At 35.0% G+C, this 22,159-nt stretch overlaps 3 protein-coding genes and 1 long non-coding RNA gene across 5 annotated transcripts; 1 reads left to right on the top strand and 3 right to left on the bottom strand.

Moving 5' to 3' along the window:
* Positions 1-1,031: 1,031 nt before the first annotated feature.
* Positions 1,032-3,950, top strand: LOC106451404 (PTI1-like tyrosine-protein kinase 2). Of its 2 annotated transcripts, none has more exons than XM_013893334.3 (8): positions 1,032-1,269; positions 1,927-2,069; positions 2,208-2,461; positions 2,552-2,678; positions 2,744-3,017; positions 3,104-3,236; positions 3,335-3,421; positions 3,534-3,950. In XM_013893334.3, exons 2-8 carry the CDS (start codon positions 1,973-1,975, stop codon positions 3,657-3,659), a joined length of 1,098 nt encoding a protein of 365 aa, XP_013748788.2. In that variant the 5' UTR covers positions 1,032-1,269; positions 1,927-1,972; the 3' UTR covers positions 3,660-3,950. The 2 variants fall into 2 exon arrangements, with proteins under 2 accessions (XP_013748788.2, XP_022575052.2); XM_022719331.2 differs by having other exon boundaries at positions 1,085-1,449.
* Positions 3,951-4,745: 795 nt separating this feature from the next.
* LOC106451406 (oxygen-evolving enhancer protein 2-1, chloroplastic) lies at positions 4,746-6,075 on the bottom strand. Its single transcript, XM_013893337.2, has 4 exons — positions 5,707-6,075; positions 5,394-5,626; positions 5,266-5,316; positions 4,746-5,188 (listed from the first exon to the last, which is right to left on the bottom strand). Exons 1-4 carry the CDS (start codon positions 5,951-5,953, stop codon positions 4,928-4,930), a joined length of 792 nt encoding a protein of 263 aa, XP_013748791.2. The 5' UTR covers positions 5,954-6,075; the 3' UTR covers positions 4,746-4,927.
* Positions 6,076-6,112: 37 nt separating this feature from the next.
* LOC106451403 (DExH-box ATP-dependent RNA helicase DExH6) lies at positions 6,113-11,865 on the bottom strand. Its single transcript, XM_013893332.3, has 12 exons — positions 11,625-11,865; positions 11,440-11,530; positions 11,036-11,351; positions 10,872-10,946; positions 10,728-10,772; positions 10,385-10,478; positions 10,239-10,297; positions 10,017-10,142; positions 9,711-9,763; positions 9,440-9,473; positions 9,149-9,238; positions 6,113-9,068 (listed from the first exon to the last, which is right to left on the bottom strand). Exons 1-12 carry the CDS (start codon positions 11,737-11,739, stop codon positions 6,468-6,470), a joined length of 3,699 nt encoding a protein of 1,232 aa, XP_013748786.2. The 5' UTR covers positions 11,740-11,865; the 3' UTR covers positions 6,113-6,467.
* A 6,438-nt stretch (positions 11,866-18,303) lies between these two features.
* Positions 18,304-21,581, bottom strand: LOC106454882. Its single transcript, XR_007339718.1, has 2 exons — positions 18,971-21,581; positions 18,304-18,614 (listed from the first exon to the last, which is right to left on the bottom strand). It is a non-coding gene; the product is annotated as an uncharacterized LOC106454882 (long non-coding RNA).
* Between the last annotated feature and the right edge of the window lie 578 nt (positions 21,582-22,159).

The raw sequence follows: 22,159 nt of genomic DNA, 5'->3' as shown, positions 1-22,159 counted from the left end.
AATATGTACAAATCATGTATTTTAAATCCGATTTCATTTATATTTTAGTTACAAAATATGTACAAATCAGGTATTTTTACTAACCCCGGCCCGAACCCGATAGAACCCGAACCGGTCCCAAACCGAACTTTTATATAACTCGAATGGGGTTGATTTTGATAAACCCGAATGGATAAAACCGAAACCCGATTGAGATCCCGAATGCCCATGCCTAAAAAATTTAGTGACATTTCTGCTGGAGTTTTTCAATAACGTAAAATAATTATTGATTTGCTATAAAACACTATTCCTTGTCAATATATATACAAAACAATTATATGAACTAATGTTACACAAATATTTCAAAGATTCTGTTATTATTTTCATCTAGTTAAACACTATTCCTCAGATACACTCATACAAGTCTTTTCTTACCGGTTCAGAGGTGATTAGATAGAAAATCTTAGAACCGTATTAAGGCCAGTATTATATATTTTTTTATATATTTTTTTTTACTGTTTTTCTCTTTTAACTTAAAAAAGTAATCATATATATATGGAATGTAAAATAATTATAAATAAGTAGAAGTGATGTATTGGTAATGCATTGTAAAGTTACTTTCACACTCTGGGTTTGAGACTATTATGATATTCAATTATATATATATATATATATATTTTTTTTTTTTTTAAACTTTCAATTTTATATTTTTAAAACATGGATTTCATATTAAAAAAAAAATCAATAATTTGTTCGATATTTCACGACTGAATGTGATTGTGAGCAGATTACACGTCATCCATTTTCCCTAATCATGCATTACAGAAAAATCAGAATTCAACCTTATTTTAATGCGATTTGTAGGGATACTTTAATCTAATAATAATTTGGTTTGAAAAATTATAAATAATGATTAGGTTCCATATCTGGAATATAAAAATTAAATACTTATGAGGTAAATTGAGTTTTTGTTCTTCGAATAATTAAAACACAAGAAGAAAACAACAAAAAAGGGTGAGTGATTGGTTTCAATTATAGGAGGAAAATGAATAGAAATTAGAGAAACGTAAAAGAAGAAAAAGCTCAAAAAAAAAAGTCGGCTAGGCTAGGCTTTCCTTTCGGTTTGGCCGGTTTATAACCCTTCCCCCCGCGTTTGCCCATCTCTCTCTCGTCAAGCAAAAACAAAAGCTCTCCTCCTTCTCCACTCACGCATCTCTCTCGTCTCGTCTCCACACGGGAGACAATCAACCCCTCTGGAAAAAGAGCAAAGAGAAGTCTCAGTGCAAACCGGTAAAGAAAGAGTTTTCCTTTATTACTTAATCTTCTTTCTGTACTTTGGATTCAGGATCAATTCTCTCGATCTTCTCTACCTTGCTGGATCGTTTCAAGTCAGACGCATCTTTGCTTTCCTTACTTATAGACTTCACTTTTCTGATTCGATTTCGTTTCAAGCTCGATTCGATTCTCACTGTATGTTTTTTTTTTTTAACTCGAGTAGATTTCTCATCTGAGTAACGCATCTTGTTCGAAAGTTCCGATCTTTGAATCCAATTTTGCTAAATTAGTTGACTATTGCCGACATCATCTGCCGACAAAAGTTTTTGTCTCTTTGTGATTTGTAATATTGCTGTTGGGTTTCTTGTCTTTGTAGCAACTGAGTCTGTTTATTAAATCCTACGAGTTCAAGAGATTAACCAACGTTTTGTTACAAAAGCTGTGCTTTTTAAAGTTGCAATCTTGATCCGTTTTGCAAAAAAAAAAACGTTACTGTGATTTGCTAGGTTGTTTTTATTATATACAGGAATGATATTGGGATCACTTCTGAGAACAGTTAACCTGAGAGAAGATTTTAGGTTTCAAGTGATGCTGCTACTATGGCCGCGAGATAGTAGAAGATTGTTTCTTGTATGCATACTTGTTGATTTTGGTAGTTTTGAGCGGTTTCAGGAACTAAAGAAACTGTGAGGATTGATAGTTGAAGAGGAGAACAAGCATGCACAGGTGGATCTGTTGTGGGCGTACTTCAGGAGATTCGGATGTATCTAATGATGAGCAACATCTGAAAACTCAATGGCAGCAATCTGAAGGAGGTATGCTGCTGACAAGAGACTTCCCTTAAACTTATTGATCTATTGGGAATATGTTATAGTGCTATTGTTTGTGTACTAGAGGCTTTGTATGTTTCTAATTGGAATACGTTTGGTTGCTTGTCTGTCACACACATGCAGCAGCAAATAATAAGCCAAAACCACAAGCTGTTGCAAAACCTGAGGCGCCCAAGGAAGCTCTTCCCATTGAAGTTCCTCTCTTGTCTGTGGAGGAGGTTAAAGAAAAGACTGACAACTTTGGATCAAAGTCACTCATTGGTGAGGGTTCTTATGGGAGGGTGTATTACGCAACTCTAAGTGATGGTAAAGCAGTTGCGTTGAAGAAACTCGATGTTGCCCCTGAAGCTGAAACAAACACCGAGTTCTTGAGTCAGGTTATAACCTCTTTTTTTCGTCAATCCCCTCTCTCAACTTTTGTCTTAGGGAAACTTGTCTTTACATTCTATTGCTTGCTTGCTTCTTAGGTTTCCATGGTTTCAAGACTGAAGCATGAGAATTTCATTCAGCTGGTCGGCTATTGTGTTGATGAGAACCTCCGTGTTCTTGCTTATGAGTTTGCAACGATGGGATCACTGCACGACGTTCTACATGGTATGCTTGAGCTATAAAATAGAATTGGTTTTATCTGTGGGTGTTGAAATGTGTTGTTATAACAGGTAGGAAGGGAGTTCAAGGTGCACAGCCAGGTCCAACACTTGACTGGATAACGAGGGTGAAGATCGCCGTTGAGGCAGCTAGGGGTTTGGAATACCTTCATGAGAAGGTTCAGCCTCCTGTCATACATAGAGACGTGAGATCTAGCAATGTGCTTCTCTTTGAAGACTATCAGGCAAAAGTTGCTGATTTTAATCTCTCAAATCAAGCTCCTGACAATGCTGCACGTCTTCACTCTACAAGAGTCTTGGGCACCTTTGGCTATCACGCTCCAGAGTAAGTAATCTTCCTTATAACCGTCAAAACTTTTGTTGCATCCAGATACAAGGCAGCTAAAACGTGTGTCTTCCCATTTTTTGCAGATATGCTATGACTGGACAGTTGACACAGAAGAGTGATGTGTATAGCTTTGGGGTTGTACTACTAGAGCTTTTGACAGGGAGGAAACCTGTGGATCATACAATGCCACGTGGCCAACAAAGTCTTGTAACCTGGGTATGTTTTTGTTTATCAGTGCCTGTCCAAATCGGTATCCTGCTCTGTCTTAATCTCCTCTCTTATAAGTTGGAGTTTGCTGTTTATTATTATTGCAGGCTACACCGAGACTCAGTGAAGACAAAGTGAAGCAGTGTGTTGATCCAAAGCTAAAAGGAGAATATCCTCCTAAATCAGTAGCTAAGGTACTTTGTATTCACCCCATGACTGAAAATAACTCAGTTTTTGCATCACTGGAAGTACATTGCCTTGTCCTTTTTTTAATCTCTAAACTTTTCTGTAATGTGGGCAATGCAGCTAGCAGCGGTGGCAGCATTGTGTGTGCAATATGAATCAGAGTTTAGACCGAATATGAGTATAGTTGTGAAAGCTTTGCAGCCACTTCTCAAAACTCCAGCGCCAGTCCCTGTAACGGAACCCTGAGTTTGTGCAAGAGAGTTGGATTCCTTGTTCATACAAAGTTGGAATCTTTCTCTGATTTGGGGAAGAAAACGAAAACACAAAAAAGTAAAAGATCATATATTTATTTGAGGGGATGGAAATTATTAGTTTGCATTTTGGTGTGCAAGGGGACAGATATTTTATTTTGCATGTGTCATGTCCGGATTTGAAACAGGCTCCTGTGTATGTGCTTGTCGTGGAGGAGAACAATGATGTATTGCATTTGCTGTTCTTTGATTTTTTTCTATATAGATAAAAGGGATCATTTGAATATTTGTATTGACTCTAGTGACAACTATTTTAAGGTTTGATTCGACCATTTAAATTATTTTCTTTAGGTCTTTACAGAGTCAACACAGTGCCTGAAAAGTGTATGCATTACAAAACAGAGAATCTATGAACTGTCCCTAAAATGTAGTGTAGGGAGCTCGAGATATCTTCCGGAACCCTAGCCATATAAACTGTCGATTCTCTAAGCTGATCCGGAATTCTGATTCAGTGCGCAAAGTCATAAAAATAACAGAAATTAGTCAGTCACAAACTTTTTTTCTTTTTTTTTGCTTAAAGAGATGCTGGCTAGGCTCTGTCACCGGAGTTTTGAAATGAGACTAGATCACCTTTCTCCCCGTCATGAGTGACTTGGTCATCATTATCTTGCGATAATTGTACATGTTACCGGCAAGAGTTTCAAGTTTGAAACATATTGGTGGATAAGCAAAAATCTCTGTGAGCTATGAAGAACCTCAGGGTCTGCATTGTGTTTATTTGATTGCCTGTGTAACAGCTAATAGATTGGAAGAACTACCAAGTGGAGTTTTACCTTGAAAACCTGATAGACGTTGCAGCATGTTTCTCTTTGTGCCAGCTCTCTCTCTCTCTCCGCGTCCATAAGTTTTGACATTTTCTGTTGTTGTTAGGCTACCAACATGCAGCACTCTCATGTTCACATTAATTTAGAGGAAAAAGAGAGCTCAGCTACAACGATGTTTCAGTACAGAGGGGATCAAATGTAATTAACAAAATATTCAGTTCTTACTCTGTCATGACACAAATGAAAAGTTCTGCCAGTAAAAGGAAAAGGCTTCATTCATCACACTAGACTTAACAACCATTGAATCCTAAAACTCATACTTCTCAAATGCTTGTTTTGTTTTCTTGATCCATAGTTTTTATACAAGAGACAATTAAGAAGAAAACAAAATAACAGAACCTTCCAGTAATATTGTTTTGGATATCGTTAGTTTCAACTTTCAAGCGACACTGAAGGAAGTAGCAGCATTCTCGACGAACTTCCTAGCTCCTTTAAACCACCTCTTGTCTCCTGCTTGTGCTTTACAGATGTAAAGCTTTCCACCATTCACAGTGGCTGTGATAAGCTGATGCTTCCCACCTTCATCTCCATCAGCTGTTCTTGTCAAAACCGACAAGTAATAGTACTTCTTCCCACCAAGCTCTTGTGTAGACGTCTCCAGAATGTTCGCAGTTGCTACTGCATTTGCATCAAACCCTCCCTACAAATAGATCAGTAACATCATCTTTGATCTTTCTCTTCTTGTTTACTAACTCCATATAATGCAAGGGAAGTTACCTCAGAGGCGGTCTCGCCGAAGTAAGCTTGCTTTCCAAGGAGATAACTGACCTGCAGAAATCAGAAACAGTATCATCAAGTTGTGGCAACTCTCATATTGATTGAACTTTAATGCTGTAAGGAGAAACCTGAGAAAGGAACTGTTCAGGAGAACCGTAATCAGCAATGGTTTTCTTGTCTGTAGGAGTGATCATTACAGAGACGTTACTGGTGGCATCAAAGTTGTCTTCATACCTTAGGACTTGTCCTGGATACTCAACTTCTTTGCTTGGGTTCCACTTTGATGGGATCTCTATTTTGAATCCTTCTCCATTGTACGGCATGAAGTCTGTGTTCTTCTTTGGCTTACCAAATACATTTGCTGCAAAACGTTTCAAGATTTTCATTGATATGATCGAGATGTGTAGAGAGAAAGAGAAGTGTTTTAGTTTGGGATCGTACCGGCTTCACCATAGGCAGCATCAGCAGGAGAGACTTTGGATCCGAGGGCGGCAGCACCTACGAGGAAGGTGAGGGCAAGACGACGGGAGATGGCGGAGTTAGCTTCTTCTTGAGCCTGTTGAGCTCTGCATACTAAATGGACGGGTCTCGAGAAGGACACGTGGTGAAGGGACGAGGGGAAGGAGGATGACCGTGCGGTGGAGGAGGTAAGTGTGCTTGGGTGCAAGAAGCATGCGCTGTAGGCCATTCTCTTTCTCTCTTTCCTGTTTGAACCTGAAGAAGTGTCAAGACCAAAGTGGTGAAAGTGTTTTTAAAAGTATAGAGTTGATGTCTAGAGTGTTCAATGTTCATTGGCTGTTTCTGGATTTGGGAGCATCTTCTTTGTTGATGTCGCGATAAGGTTGTATACTTGTAAATGTGCCTCATCACGCCACGTGGCCGTGTTGACATTATATGCTATTATGATTTCACTGAGGTATATGAAACTGCTAGAAGAGTCTCTTATGAGTAACAACAACACCAACACTCAGAAACTGTGATAACATGAAAGCGATTAAAAGCACGGTTCATGATATATTTCATAAAGTTTCTACGCCCAAGAGCCGCCAAAATAGAATGGAGGAACAAGCCAACATAGATTGGTTTATATATTAATTTATCTGCCTCCATGGGACCCAAAACCAAAACCAAAACCATAACCCTTGGCTATTCATGCATTTCCCTTCAGCTTTGTTTTTTCCTCGCGTTGCATTTTATGGAGATCAATCTTTGGAACATACACGCCTTTTCTTCTTACCCGAATCCGAGTTGTTGCCTGACCTTGTCTTGCTTTTCTTGCTGCTTTGATTCTTAGCTATTGATACAGCAGCTTCTCTCGGAGCTGTGTTTGGTTGTTGATTCCCACAGACCTGATCAGAAGGCTTGTTCTCTTTCTTGTTACCCGAAACCAAACTGTTGGCTGATTCAGGCTTTCTCTGATTATTATTGCTTTGCTGCCTAGGCATCGATGAAGCTTCTGTTGGAGCCGTGTTGAAGCCATGCTGTCGATTCCTTTTCCTCTGTCTAGAAGAAGGCTTAGTCTGTTTCAGACTCAGAGACCAAAAGAGAGAGCTAAGGAAAGAGTTCGGTTTCTCCTCCCCTCCACCAGTTTCATACATCTCAGTCTTCGAATGTTTTGATGAAAGTCCCGCATGGCCATCATATGAGAGAATACAAGCTATTGCATGCATAGAAGCTCCAAGATGAGGCGGCAAATTCTCCCGTGGATGTCTCACTTTGAACAAGATGGACGCCGTTAGTCGTTCACGCAAAATATACATTTGAGCAACTTCAAGGGCTGTGGTTTTGAAAGGCAGCCACCGATCAACTACCAACTTGACTGAATTTTCAGGCGAAGACATCACTTTCTCACCACCCCTACTCTCTACTTTATTTATATTGATCCTCTCTTCATTACTAGAATCTCCTTCTTCTTCTTCTTCCTCACTATCATCAACATCACTACTCTCTATAGGAGCTACAGCTATCTCTGTTGAGATCAGCAACAAAGGAAGATCGCGAGCAACGGTGCAGTTTCTTATGTGCATGCCTCCATCTCCACGTGTGATCTCATCGAACACAACTAAAGATTCATCATACTCCCTCGACGACAAGTTGAAGTTGTTTGAAAGCGAATGCACACGGACTTTGGCACCACTCGCAGTCTCTACTATAGATCTTCTATTTTTACCAAAAGATGGGCACAGTCTTCCAACCATAGGATACAATCCTACCGCTAGGACGGCACGGAGTATACCCGGATCACGCGAGTTCTGGCTACAACTCGAGATGTCGCTTGGAATAATCCCGTGTCTTTTAAGTTCCGACTCAAGCTGGCTACGCATCTGATCCAACATCTTCATAGCACTTGGGGAGACAAAGTACTGAGAGCAAAACTCAGCCAAAAGACCTTTTTCTTTAGCGTTTTTCCAGCATTCAAAGGCGGCAACAACCGCTAGGTGATCGCTGTCACCGCCACAAAGCGACGCGAGCTCAAGTTTCGCAGCAGCAGCTTTCTGTCTTTCAACGGGCGACATAGGCATTGTAAACGGTTCCTTGTAGTCGGCTGCACACGCCAGTGTAAGTGCTGGATCCAGACAGTTTACTAATACAGCGAAGAAAAGCATTTTGCTTATAAGAGGATGAACCGGGAGATGACCAAACTTCTCTCCGAGTTCTGTCAGCTCTTCCTCAGGTGTCAGGGCCCCGATGTTCTGTAGGATGCTCAAGGCGTTTGCAATGCTTTGATCAACAGGCGGGTCCAACAACTTCTGAAGGAAATTATTTGCTTTACAATTTGGATCAAGTATCTTAACCTGTAAGCAGAGTTCTTCTACAGGCATCCTCTTAATCTCAGGAACTTTAAACTCCGGCATAGAGGCTGCACGAAGTCTAGAATAGAGATGATAACAAATGCCAGGTTGGCAACGGCCTGCTCGACCCTCACGCTGTTTAGCATTTGCTTTGGAGACCCAAGAAGATTGAAGAGTTGAAACGTTATTGTGAGGATCATAGCTCTTCTCCTTCATCCGGCCACTATCTATCACATAAACCACATCATCAATTGTAACTGCTGATTCAGCAATATTAGTCGCAAGCACAATCTTGCGGCAACCTCGAGGAGGGCGGCTAAATACTTTCTTCTGTTCCCCTGCTGGAACCATTGAGTGAAGACATATGATGTCGAATTTACTGCTATCTTTGAAAAAAGGGCTATCAAGTAGTCTCTGTCTTGTTTTGTTTATATCATCCCAACCAGGTAGAAAAACTAGAACAGCACCACCACAATCTTCTGAATCACCACATATCTTCCTTACTAGCTGGAGTATAAGACTCACATCGACCTGCTCCGGATTGATTGTCGCCATGTACTTATCAAGTAACTGTTGTGCTTGCTGAGAGTTAGACTGTGAATTTTCAGCATGCTCCCTGATGATTTGAGCAGCCTCTGGCTGATTCTCTGCTTCGGCCAGTTCTAACGCTGTCATACCATCTTTAGACTTTAATATCGAGTCTGCGCCAAATGAGAGGAGCATGCAGACATCGCTGATCCTTCCCTTTCCAGCAAAGACCATAAGTGGTGTTAGCCCAGTTGATTGGTGCTGATAGTTGAAGACCTGTGGACTTCCCTGAGAAGAAACTAGATCTAAGAGGGCATCGAACTCATCATTTGTCCAAGCCAAGATGATTGCTTCGTCTAAAGCAAGTTTATCTTCATCAGTCAAGTTCTGGACCGGTATACTCAAGTTGGTAGAGCATAGATTGTTATTATCTCCACCTGATTTAAGAATAGAGAGCACATCCTCCAGATATAAGCTTCTCACCTGCAGACACAAAGAAAGGCGATTATACTTGGGCATAACAGAAACACAAGGTTTGAGAAAGAGATAAAAGAGAAATTAACTGGATAAGTGAATCCAGGGACACGGACAACAGGGCAACCTCCAAAATATCCAGAAAATCTCTCAGCATCAAGCGTAGCACTCATTAGAATCTGTTGATCCAGAAAATATTCAAAAATCAGCTAAATAATACTGTAGCCAGGCCATATTGACATTTACCAAGTCTATCATGCCCAGCTATCTCAGGTTCCTAGGCCATATATAAAATTCCGTCGGAGTTCTTTCTTTTCTTCTTTTGTTATACGTTTATCATAGCAGTGCAAAATAAAAGAAAGACATAGAGCGTAACTAACCAGACGGAGATGAGGATTTGATGGAAGCAAGTCCCTGCAAATTTAAACAAAAAGCATTGGAAATTAATCTGAATTTCTGCCATCCATTCGAAGAAATTGAAATAGTATCTTTATCATGGCTCGCAGCTTCAGAAACACATGTGCACCACTATGGTATGTGAATTGCAGTGGGCAAGAAAATGAACAATAGTCTTATCATCAGTTTCTTCGGTCACGTTGAGTTGACTTGTATGATAAACATTTTGATAGTTTGAGAAGGCTAGGAATCTACCTTATAATTGCCAACATGAAATCGGAGTAGCAATCCCTTTCATGGATTTCATCCTACAAACAAAGTAACATTTAGGTTACTGACTAATGAAGACAGCCAAAGAATCAAATAAAGAGCCAAGAAAAAGAGCGGAGAATCTTAGATGACAAAACAATAACAAGATGGCATGCCACTCTGACAGACAATTCACAATTTCATTTTATATCTTCAAGCAATTTAATTTTATGAAGAACTCCGGCATATAGATATGAAACACATACTTAATGAACACATGATAGTGGATGAAATAAAGAAGATCTCAAGTACCACAATGATATGAGTTATGTCGGAAACATAGCTAACAGAGCCCTTGCCTACAAGCACCCTCAGGAGAATGCCATTGGTGCAGAAAACAACTGATGAGCGCCTTCCACCTTTGCTCTGCAGTCTAACCTGAAATTGCAATACAAAGTCAAAACGCAATACAACCCTAAAACGCACCCACTTTTGATGTCCAAACGCAAATGTAAACCTACAAAGATTAATTACCTTGTAACCAATGTTGTCTCCAATGCTTTCACCTCTTTCACAGGATATTCTTTCAGAAACTTCAAGATAGGAATGAAAAACATTAAGAAAGATGTTTACAGCACACAGCATACATGTAGTTGAAACCAAAAATTCAAAAGATCAACCTGACATGGCAGAGATACGACGAGGTTGGGTGCAAACAATTTTGCAAGTCTCTTTTTTGGCTGACCACATATGGTCTAAAAGATATTGAGGCACCTAAAAAAATTAACAAATAACAACAGAGGCACTTGAGAAATCTCAATAATGAAAGATTAATAGGAAATTTTGTTTTACAGCTATTGGCTAATATCACTTCCCAGCCTCACATTGGGCACAGCCTTATAACAAAAGATATCCGTGGACGAATAAGTCAACAGCTTGACCCTCATCCAAGGGGTGATTAACTGTAATATTTAAGGGGATGGTTGTACTACTTAGTTACAAGAGACAAGGAGTAACAATCACCTGAGTAGTTTTCCCGCAACCAGTTTCACCAGAAATGAGAATAACCTGGCATATAGAATAAGAATATCACCATATTCATACAAATTATATCTCAAATTCTGAAGTAAAAGAACAAATAAAACATATCAAAGAAGTTCACAGAACCTGGTTGGATTCAACAGCAGAGGTAATTGCGTCTCTAAATGATGCAATGGGAAGCTTTGACCGCAGCTTAGAGATCTGTAATACAAACCAATAAAAACAATTTCCTTTCAGTCGCTGCTGCTATATGTCCTTAGCCTAGAACTCAAGAACTGAGTATTCCTAACCTCTTGGAGAGCTTTATCTTTCCTTAGCCTAGAACTCAAAGACGCCGCCTTTTCTACAATCTCGTCACAACTAATCTGTGGTTTCCGGAAAAAGTCATCATCTCCCCGTCGCCCTTGTTTACCTGAACGACCTACATACTTGTTAAACGACGTTTCAGCAGCGTCTCCGTCACAAGGTGGATAGTGAGTGAACAAGTCCTGCAGAATAGCATCAGCCCCTGGCGGAAACGAGACACATTTGAGCTTCTCTCTGTTTGACTTCCATCCATTCTTGTGACTCCTTTTGTATATGGAAAGACACCTTTGATCCCCACGCCTACAAAGCATATCCACAATATTAAAAATGAAAACTTTAATCAGACCCAAAACATTATTAGAGTACTACAACGAACTCACTCACTCACCCAGAACTTTTGGATCGAATACCCATTTTCCGACACATCAGATGAATGACTCTACGTTCGATGTTTGAAAGATTATGCTCAAACGTGTAAGCTACACAATGCAATAGACAAAAAGCAAACACATCTCAATCAAACATTCGCAACTAGAGCTTTTGTCTTGATCAATCATGAGAGAGAAGACTTGCCTTCGTTAGCGGAGGCTCGAAAGTCTTGGATGACCTTAGAAGCCCAAATCCTAGTTGCTTTGACGGAAGGTTGCTCGCCAGCTGCATTTTCAGACGTGGACCTCTTGTTCCCCATCGCTTATTAGGGTTTCGTCTGTCTGAGAAAAGAAAAGCAGTAGAGGGCGAAGAAACTGTACGGCGTCTATGTAATTGTTCGATGAGTTTTCTGCTAGGTATGTCAATTCGACGGACTGGGTGGATTTGGACTGTGTCCTGATGGACTTATTTTTTGGGCTTATTTGTTCTTGGATGTTTTTGGGCTAAGTCCAAATAGGACAATAACCAAATAGCTAACCATAACGAGTTAGACTATTCACGTCTACTTAATGTAAAAAATCTAATTTTCAATTTAAAGAATATACAGATTCTAAATTTTATATATAAAAAATATTTAAAGTCTTAAACAGTTAAACTTAAACTTAAACTTAAACTCCATGTTTTACAAAAGATACTTAAACTTTCATACTTCATTCCTTCGCTTACTTTCACATCCTTCTCTTCTTTCTTCCTCAATTTCACCTTCCTTCTTCTTTTTCTTCTTCTTCTTCTTCTTCTTCTTCACAAGCAAATCCACAAGTAAACATGCAAGCAAATCAGTATAAAAATCACAGCAGCCAAGTAAAGAGACATATAAACAATGCAGTTGAGTAAAGAGACATATAAACATTTCAGTATAAAATCAGAAAACTTACTCTTCACTTCAAACCCATGCAGCCAATTTCTTCCACAAATGAGAGCATTTGATGGAAGAAGTCAGCTTCTATATTTGATAAAAACACGGCTTCCAGCATTGAATGACGACTCAGAAGACACAGTTGTAATAAAAATTGAAAGAACATCTCACGCCATGCGGGACAGCTGTTTAAACCGTGTTGCATTGTTTTCCCAATATCTCAAGACATCTAGAGTCTTAAAGGCATCCATATCTAAAATCGGTTCATCCAAGTACACATCTAAAGCTTTTTTCCTGTTCCCGCATTTTGAGAAAAAATTGCATAAAACTCCTGCATTATGAACATAAAAACAGTAATAACACACCAAATACTAAAACTCCTGCATTATGAACATAAAAACAGTAAGAACACACCAACTACTTACCCCATATCCAGCTGGTAAATTGTTCACCAATGTGGTTTCTGAAGTTCTAGCAGTAGTGCTCTTAGAATTCTTCTTATAAACTCCATACAATTTTTTTTATCTTCTTTCGGATATGATCGACTTTCGCCTTGCTTGTTAATGGATCTAAGGTGTCATAACAATATTCCATGGCAGCAAACTTTAACTTTGGATCCAACACCGCAGTAATAGAAAGAATGTCCCTGTATTATTTTCAGTACTTATCAAACTTCAGCTTCATTGTTTCCACCATTTGACAAATTGTCTCATCATCTGAAGTCTCATGCGCTCTCAGCCAGCATTCTATTTTCCAGACTTGCATAAAGTATAAGTTCGCAGTTGGATATGATGAGCCAAATATCAGATTTGTCATCTCATCAGCTCAGCAAATAGAGACAAAAAGTCACAGATGAGTGCTCCTCTAGACCACTCCAAATCTGATGGAAAGCACTTGTAACTCGGATCTACTTCAGAGAGATTACGCAATGCTTCTCTAAACGGAACTCTAGATAACATCCGAAAGGTAGAATTCCATCTCGTTGCCACATCCAAAACAAGACCAACTTCTTTCTTGCTCCCAACAGTTTCAACACATGTTTGAAACATTTGCTCTCTCGACTCTGAAGACTTTACAAACTTCACGCTTTCTCTGATTTTCTCTAAGGCATCACTGATAACAGCCAAGCCATCTTGAACAATAAGATTCAAAATGTGTGATGCACACCATTACACACCAAATCTTTGCGAAGTTGTGTCTTTAAAACCCCTTGCATATTGTCATTTGAGGAGACATTGTCAACAGTTCTGTAAACACTTTCCAATCACACCAAAATTAAGTAGTCATCTAATCTCTATAATATTATTTGAGAAGTCAGTTTCTTATGTGTCGCGCTCATGTTAACTCTCATGATGGTTGATTACACTGATACCCTTAATGAATTAAAATATTACATTTATTATTGAAATTTTTATATAGTTTCCTTTTTCAAATTTTCCAAATATCATCCCCTATATATTAAAAGAGAAGCATTACAACATATTTTTGTAGCCACATGTCATCACCACAATCATTCTTAGAATCCTTAGAAAATATGTTGGTCCATATAAATATATAATAAACTTTTTATTAAACTAACCATAAATTAATCATAAATGTTCTTCATTGTTTCCTTAAATAAAAATCACGGAATTACCTAAGGTGGCTAAAGTATATATAGCAATTAATGATTTTGAATAATAAAGATTTGATAAAAATCAGTCTATTCTCTATCATTTTTAATTCATTTTAAAATAAATTAAACAACCACATTAACTATATAATAAAAATTTAGATTTTTTCTCGTATATGTTACATTTTGAATTTTAAAAAACGAATATAAATGACAAGTTGTTAAGAATCTCACATTGAAATTTTTGTGATCTATGGTTTAAAATTTATGTTATAACAAGATACAAATGATTACGAAATTACATAAGTATGAAGTCTCATTTTATAAATATTATATATATGCATAATAATATTTTTTAAAAATAAATTATATACCATATAAAATACATAAGTATTTTAATTTCGAATTTGCTTTGAAATTTTTTGATAAACATTTTGAACAATTATTGACAACTTAATATTTAGATTTTAAACTTTGCATTGAATGTTTTTAAAATTATAAATTACTAAAACTATTAAACATCCCACAAATTTTTTTTATCATTAATTTAAAATTTTTGTTATAAAGAAATACAAATGATCAAAAATAATATGAGTATAAAATATTTTTAATAGATGTCAATATTAAAAATGTACTATGTATCTATATTAATATCATTTAAACTTAATTTTATAACATATAAAATAGAAAAAAGTGTTTGTCTGGATACATAAAATTTATTTTAAGTATTTTTACCAATTTAATTATATACGTAATAGTTACTAATTTTTTTAATTATTCAATATATATTTATTATTTCATAATATGTAAAAAATATATAATACTTATAAATAATTTATATATAATATTTATTCCACGCAAGGCGCGAATCTTAACCTAGTATATAATAAAAAGGAAACATTTATAAAGTTTAAAAATAAATTTAAAAAGGAAAATATATGTATATATAATATTATTTCATTAAAAAGAAAAGTTCACAAAATAGAAATATTCCATTTTAAATAACATAATATATATAATTTTGAAGTAATAAAATATTTCTTTATATCTATATTTTCTTAGATGAAAATATATTTTTGCATATAATGTGATTTCATAAAACAAGATTCACACTCATAATCTTTTAAAACATAATTTTAAAACATCATAAAATAAAATATTTATTTTAAAACACAATTTAAACAATACAAAAATATATATTTTCAAAGTAATAGAAATAATTTTTATATATCTATCTATTTTATTAAATGATTACATAAAATAGTTAAGTAACATAAATTGATATATGTTTAATTGATAAAAAATAGTTTATAATTAATATTATTGAAATGTTTTATTTACTTTTCAAATATTTAGTTGACTATAATATATTCAATTACAGTAGTATAAATCTATTAATTATATTTTCCTTATATAATATTATATTTAAAACACAATCACACAATTTTTTTAAACTGCTTATTTTAAGAGATATTAAAATATAAAATGAATTAACAACAAATATCTTTTGATCAAATAATTACAAAATATTTTAAAATAACATACCACTATATACTTTAATGAGGTAGATATATTATATTTTATCATTATTAAAATTATTTGTTTTCATAATGTTAAATTTGCTTTTAAATTTTATGTTTTTATGTTTGTGGAACTTAATATGACTATAATTAAAATACCAAAGCAAATTTGAACCTCATTTTAAGATTATTTAAAAATTTCAGTTTACCATTTAATAAATCTAAGGCATAAAATTATTTAAAATTTATAAAATATTTTAATTATTGTAAATATTGATATGTTTTCATGAGCTTCTAAAAATGTATTAGTTACTTATGTATGTAACTTCATATTGATCATCACTTTATTTTCTGATTTTTGTTTTAAAAAAATCAACATATAATTTGATAAATATTATGAAATTACATGCATATTTAAATGATAAATAAAATTAATTTCATTTTACTTAATTATAATAAAAAATAATTATACTTCAGTTTGAATTTGAAAAATATATGTTAACTATAGGATGACTCAAAAATATTAACAACTGAAAATAAAATATTAGCCAACTGTTATAATTTAGTTCTTTTGTAAAGTTTATATATATGCATGAAGCGGTAGAATATTATCGTTATATTAATTTACGTAATTTGGAATCAGACACTTAAGTTTATTTTATATTTCATTTTAAGCATAATATATCTTAAGTTATACATAATCTTCCTCAAATATATTTATATATCTAAGAGAACAACCAAAGTAAATGCAAATAAGAAAATTAATAATAATTTTAATATATTTAAAATAAAATAAATATTATAGTTGAATTCAGAGAAATAGATGCAATCTAATATATCCAAATGATAACAAAAGCGACTATAAAAATAACAAAATCGACTAGATATAACATATATAAAATCATATGTCTAATTAAAGTAATATAATATTATTAATATAAATTATGCATAAAAATTATAAATTAATTTAAAATCAAAAATAAATAATAATCAATTATTATAGTATTTATTTTATAAATATTTATATCGGTGCATGAGTATGGGAAAATCACCTAGTATTTTAGTGAATACAAATACAAAATTTACTTTTTTTTACAAAAGTAAATACAAAATTTACATTATTAAAAAGGGTTATATTATATAAGATTGTTTTCTTATTGGAAAGCCTCACATCAACGAACCCTAGCCCCTAGGTTGCTTTTCTCTCTTGCACGGCGGTGATTGCTGATTTGAGCTTTATCTTTTTGTTTTTGTTCTCTGTGTGATTTGTCGATCTTTAACATGGTTTCAAAAATAAAGGCAGAGGATGAGAAATCCTTAAAAGCACCGTCTCTGATTCCCTCACTTCCTGAAGATGTCATCATTGATATCTTAGCGCGTTCATCAAGATTCGACTATCCAAAGCTCTCCCTTGTTTCCAAGCACTTTCGGTCACTCGTTGCTTCGCCTGATCAATACGGATTAATGACTATCTATAATAAACTTATATTACCTGTAAAATATCTCCGAGGTTGACAAGAAGAGCTCCAGGAACCGGAGGAACTTCCACCCATTAACCATTCTGATGAACTTGAAGGCCACCAATGTGATCTTGGAGAAGAATAGTGAGAAAAGATCTGTCTGAATGGGGACTTGTGCCATAAGTTAGATCAGGCTCAGGACAAGGCGGGAAGTAACGAGAGAGCATCGATGAACCCTTTGCGCATTCCATTTCTTTCAGATGGTTAGGATTCAACCCTAAAGCTTATAATAAAATCTCAATGATTAGTTCCCCTAGTTCCATATATCCCCTTGAATACTCCAACAAGATTTCCCCTAAAACATTCAGACCAATGTAACTTTAAAACCCATCAATAGTATCAAAACCCATAAACATGATTTTCTGTAATTCTTCATCTTTGAAGATTAAGTGGCTCTATAAAACAAACCTGGCAGAAACACAATGAAGGTAGACGTATAGAGCTTCCTGTAAGATGTCACTCCATAACTCAATTGCCAATGGATGTCTATATTCTATGTGCAAGATAACCAGCGTCTATGTCACTTAATTAACCGATTCTTGAAGTTCTCTTTATTTCTTGAGGGGAATATTAATCTGACGGTACAGCCGTCTGAACATGTGTCATAATTGTTTTTGTTTTCGTATCCAATACCGCAAGAAAAAATCATAAAACTAGAAATGATTTTTTTTTTTTAACTAGAAATGATTTTATTATTCAAGTAGAAAAGGTTACAACTCTACAGACCATTATGTTCCCAAGTTTGATCCCAAGTGCAGGTGTACTCGCAAGGTTCGCAAGGTTCATTTGCCGTATGATTTCTGAGTTAGGATTCTCAAGTTTGATCTCTAAGACTTCTCTAGTAATTGACATGCTCGCCATCATGTGCGAGTGGGAGATATTGGTTTATGGTTGGTTTGCGCCCATGATTAGGCAGCATACCGAACCGGTTTAGTTAACTGGTAGTTGTTGGTTAAACTCCATAAATGAACCTATGCAACTCTTCATGAATGTATGTGTTTGTTCATTGAAGATATGTGTCTCTTCCTTGAAGATATGTGACTCTTCACATATATATCCTTTGATTGTCTATAAATAAGACACATGCATTGCAAAGAGAAGAGGTCGATATAGAAGTAATAACAAGATAATATTAGAGAGAGAGAGAAACGTTTTAGAAAGAGAAAGCTATAAGAATCAACTAGAAATGCACTTGAACGGTGACAAGTGGTTGATTTCCATCTGGGATTTCATCCCCGACTTGCCAGATTGTATCAAGTAGTGTTCACCGCTAAACCGGGCTAAAGGTATGTCTTCGGTTTAACCCGCTTCCGCATTAGAATCTCTAACATTTTATTGTTCAAGTAGAAAAGGTTACAACTCAACAGACCATTATGCATTATATAGTTTTAGTGACCAGACTGAATCTAAACAGCTTTCCGACTTACGGACAGCATTTATAGCAGCCAATAATTTGTAAGCAGCAGCCGTGGTGGCAACCCGAGTATCTGTATCCCCATTGTCCCTTTCTGTTGTATCCCACATTAATTGGTCCTTCCTTGTCTACCCCATTTCGTTCTCCGTTGTAGCCTCCACGGCCACCATCACCACTTTGGATTGTTTCCTCACTCCCCAATTTAACAGTGCCTGTCCAAAACAACATGTTATTTCAAAAATATTGTTTAGCATGGGGAAATGTGTATTTACTCTGCCGGAGTTCAAAATTAGTTTCTCTTACCTTTTAAAATTATTCGGAACTCTTGTTTTTTATATAAACTACGTCTTGATTTATATGATAATTAATACGTAACTAAGTGTGGTTTCACTTTTAGTAAGTCCCGAAAATTTGACCACCGTACAAACCCACTTTTTTTTTGGACTTAGAGATCGTCTAAGAGTTAGATAAAACTAGTAATTAAATGTTACATACTTAGGGTGCAGTTAGTCTTGCAAACATTTTGGTTGATAAAACACTGTACAGTTTGATTGTATATTTTACGTACCCGACTGGCTTTCAGATGCTCCGACTACTTCTGAGACAAGGAGGAAAAGAGTAAAGAAACCCAACAGAAACAAAGCCTTGGAAGCCATTTTATTCAACTGCTTATGTTATAACAATCTTGATAAAAAAAAAGAAGTAATGAATGAAAAATGTTACACTGAATGCCTGCTATTTACAGAGAACGAGGATGATAGGATAAGTATTGAAGTGGATGGAAATTATCAGAATAAGGAAAGTCATGGTTGGTGGTTGGACTCATAGTAAGTCAATTCAAATTTGAAACTCCATAAACGGCAAGCCATACTAAGTCTTCGGATTTTTGTCAACGTCTTAAACTAGCCATTGGAGATAAAAGAATCCCCTTAGTGGACAGTCTGGACTATTGTAGAATTGGGAATTTAGTTTAGTGGGTCAACACCGTTTGACCGCCGTGGGGCTGATATGGGTATTTTTTTCAAATTGTTTATGCGAAGCGGATGATTTCAGATGGATGTGGGTCGATATATTTTACATCATGGATATGCAGCCAAACCCACACACTTTATAGTTGATTACTTTTGTCATGAGAAATAGTGATTGTGTTTGTTTTTTTTTTTTTTGGTAAAAATGTTAAGATTTTATATGATTTAAAGAGTTTTGATAAAAGTTAGACCACCCACAGTGGAGGTATTGAAAATAAGTTTCAACTGTTGAATACCCTGCAATGAGAGTGTTGAAATATTGTGTCTATCTCTATGGATTCAACATTCGTTGGAAAATTTAACATGTTGATAAAATTTTACGTGGACCAGTTTTGCCACTTGGCTTAAATTGATTAGATAGAAATGTTGTGTACATTTACTTTATTTTTAATTTTTACCCAATAACTAAAACTCATTTATTATATAATATTTTTATTTTTAAATAATAAAATTATATCAAAATTCATAACTTTTTACAATCTATAAATAGAGACTACTCTTATATATTTCATTTGGACACACAAAAAAACGTTATTTTTTCCTCTAATTAACTAGTTTAGTGTTTTAAACCTTTTTTGTTAAATAAATCCTAATAATAACCTTTTTAAAATTCAAATTTTTTCTTATTAAAAGTTACATTATTTTAGTTTTTAAGTTAATTAGAATCAAAAATATTATTAATATATAGTGATTATATTATAAAGATAAAAATATGAATTAAAAATGGTGGGGTATAGTGTTGAATATTTATAAACAAACCAGTGTAAAGGTTAAAAATGAAAAGGATGTTGAATAAATTAGGTGGATGAAAAAGAAGATGATATGGAATGTTAAAAAAAAAATTGGGTGTTAAAAATGAAATGGGTGTTGAAAGCATCGTGCATGGTCTTACAAAGACACTAGTACAAACATGAGAAATAGTGATTGTGTTTGTCAAACAAAATTGTTCCCTTGATATAGTTGGTTTGTTTCGTTTTGTCATGAATCATGGAAGTACACGAGAGATAATACAAATGTAATTGATACTACTCACTTGTACTCCATTTTTCCTGTTGTTGGATCAAATATCACCCATCGTTCGTTCCATTTTCTCAGCGGATTCATTATATACATAACCAGAGTTAAGCAACGGATTCGAAAAGACTTTAGAGAGATAGTATAACACTCCTCCCCTTTATGAGCTTTTTACTAAGATGTAGTACTCTCAACACGCAGGACAATTGTGCTGTATCAAATTCTATTATAGATTAAAAAATAATAATTCAAATATAGATTAAAGACCATATATAACTTTGGATCTAAAATGAGATCATATCCTGTATATGCGGCATATTTTGTTTCTACAAATATATGAGTGTTGGTTAAAAATAGCCTAGCTAAATAAATAATAAATAGAGAAATTGCACTGTATGGCTATCAAAAAATATTATAATTCACCCTATAACTAAATGCCTTAACTTTTCACTGTTTCTCTTGCTTTTGATATAATATAACCATATTGTCCCTGTTCGAAACCGGGAAAACCTACTAGTTATAATATTAAATTAATAATTATTATTCTGCAAAAATAAATTGTGTCTTTTTAAGAGTCACACCTTTTCCACAATAACTTTTTATTGGTAACAATCAGAGAAATTGAGTAGTTCCACCCCAGATTCTCTCCGTACTGTGTTTTCCCCGACTTTAATCACGGCGCTAGTTTGACTAAGAAGGCGTTTGCGAAGAGGATGCTGTTGTCTGAGTTTCCGGCTCAACGCTTTCAAAATCTACAGAAGAGACAAGAAAGTAACAGGCCCGTCGGCATTTGCGTCGATTTTCGCCGATTTGCATTCCTACTGTACGTTTCGATTTGCTCGATTCGATTTCATGAATCTGAAATTGCATGTCAGAATCTGTTTATTAACATATAGTAACCGCAAGTTAGGGGTTTTCTCTTTGCATAGTATGGTTTCTTCTATTCTATTTCTAAGTCATTCCATCTGAGTGAGTTGGTAAATGGAATAGCTTTGTAAAAGTTAATTGATGTATATAGATAGTCATGTTAACACATTTACCTTTTTTCGGTGTCTCAGATTTTTAATGGACAATTTAGGGATGCCAAGTTGATTGTTCAAAACTGGATTTGCACTAGCTGGCTGGAAAAGGGTAAATAACTATTTCAACCTCTGTTGAATTGAACTGTCCAAGACTGACTAGAGGACGACCATTTGGAATTGTAGAAACATTACGAGGAATTATTGCGATGGGGTCCCATTTACAATTCTCTGTAATACCATATTTTCTAATTTGAGTACTATATGTATAATTTGATTGCTATACTATTGTTATCATGTTTCATTCCATCTGACGATTTACTAAAAAGTGATGACTATTTTGTTTAGAAATATAGTGATTGTAATTTTCTTAAGTTTTTTAATTTATTGTTAATCATGTTTTTAAGCCTGTAATCAATTTTAATGGACAATTTAGGGATGTACAAGTTGATGATCTATATTGCTATAGTTTAAATATTTAACATAATATAATTTAATATTACGTAATATTAAACATTACGAGGAATTATTGCGATGGGGTCCCATACATTCTCTGTAATACTATTTTCTAATTTGAGACTTATGTTATATTGCTATACTATTTTATCATGTTTCATTCCATCTGACGATTACTAAAAAGTGATCTATTTTGTTTATAGTTGTAATTTTCTTAGGCCTGTAAAAATCGTACTATAT

The sequence above is a fragment of the Brassica napus genome, chromosome A5 (genome assembly GCF_020379485.1).
Source record: "Brassica napus cultivar Da-Ae chromosome A5, Da-Ae, whole genome shotgun sequence".
Taxonomy (NCBI): domain Eukaryota; kingdom Viridiplantae; phylum Streptophyta; class Magnoliopsida; order Brassicales; family Brassicaceae; genus Brassica; species Brassica napus.
The sequence above is the reverse complement of the archived record's forward strand: the minus strand, read 5'-3'. Positions and strand labels throughout refer to the sequence as shown.

Coding starts and splice junctions, on each gene's coding strand:
- LOC106451404 (XM_013893334.3), top strand. CDS start 1,973: ATGCACAGGTGGATCTGTTGTGGGCGTACTTCAGGAGATTCGGATGTA. Junction 2,070..2,207: donor ATGGCAGCAATCTGAAGGAG/GTATGCTGCTGA, acceptor ACACACATGCAG/CAGCAAATAATAAGCCAAAA. Junction 3,018..3,103: donor TTTGGCTATCACGCTCCAGA/GTAAGTAATCTT, acceptor CATTTTTTGCAG/ATATGCTATGACTGGACAGT.
- LOC106451406 (XM_013893337.2), bottom strand. CDS start 5,953: ATGGCCTACAGCGCATGCTTCTTGCACCCAAGCACACTTACCTCCTCC. Junction 5,627..5,706: donor TGCTGCCTATGGTGAAGCCG/GTACGATCCCAA, acceptor AACGTTTTGCAG/CAAATGTATTTGGTAAGCCA. Junction 5,189..5,265: donor TCGGCGAGACCGCCTCTGAG/GTAACTTCCCTT, acceptor ATCTATTTGTAG/GGAGGGTTTGATGCAAATGC.
- LOC106451403 (XM_013893332.3), bottom strand. CDS start 11,739: ATGGGGAACAAGAGGTCCACGTCTGAAAATGCAGCTGGCGAGCAACCT. Junction 10,947..11,035: donor AAGATAAAGCTCTCCAAGAG/GTTAGGAATACT, acceptor TTTGTATTACAG/ATCTCTAAGCTGCGGTCAAA. Junction 10,773..10,871: donor CTGCTGTTGAATCCAACCAG/GTTCTGTGAACT, acceptor TCTATATGCCAG/GTTATTCTCATTTCTGGTGA.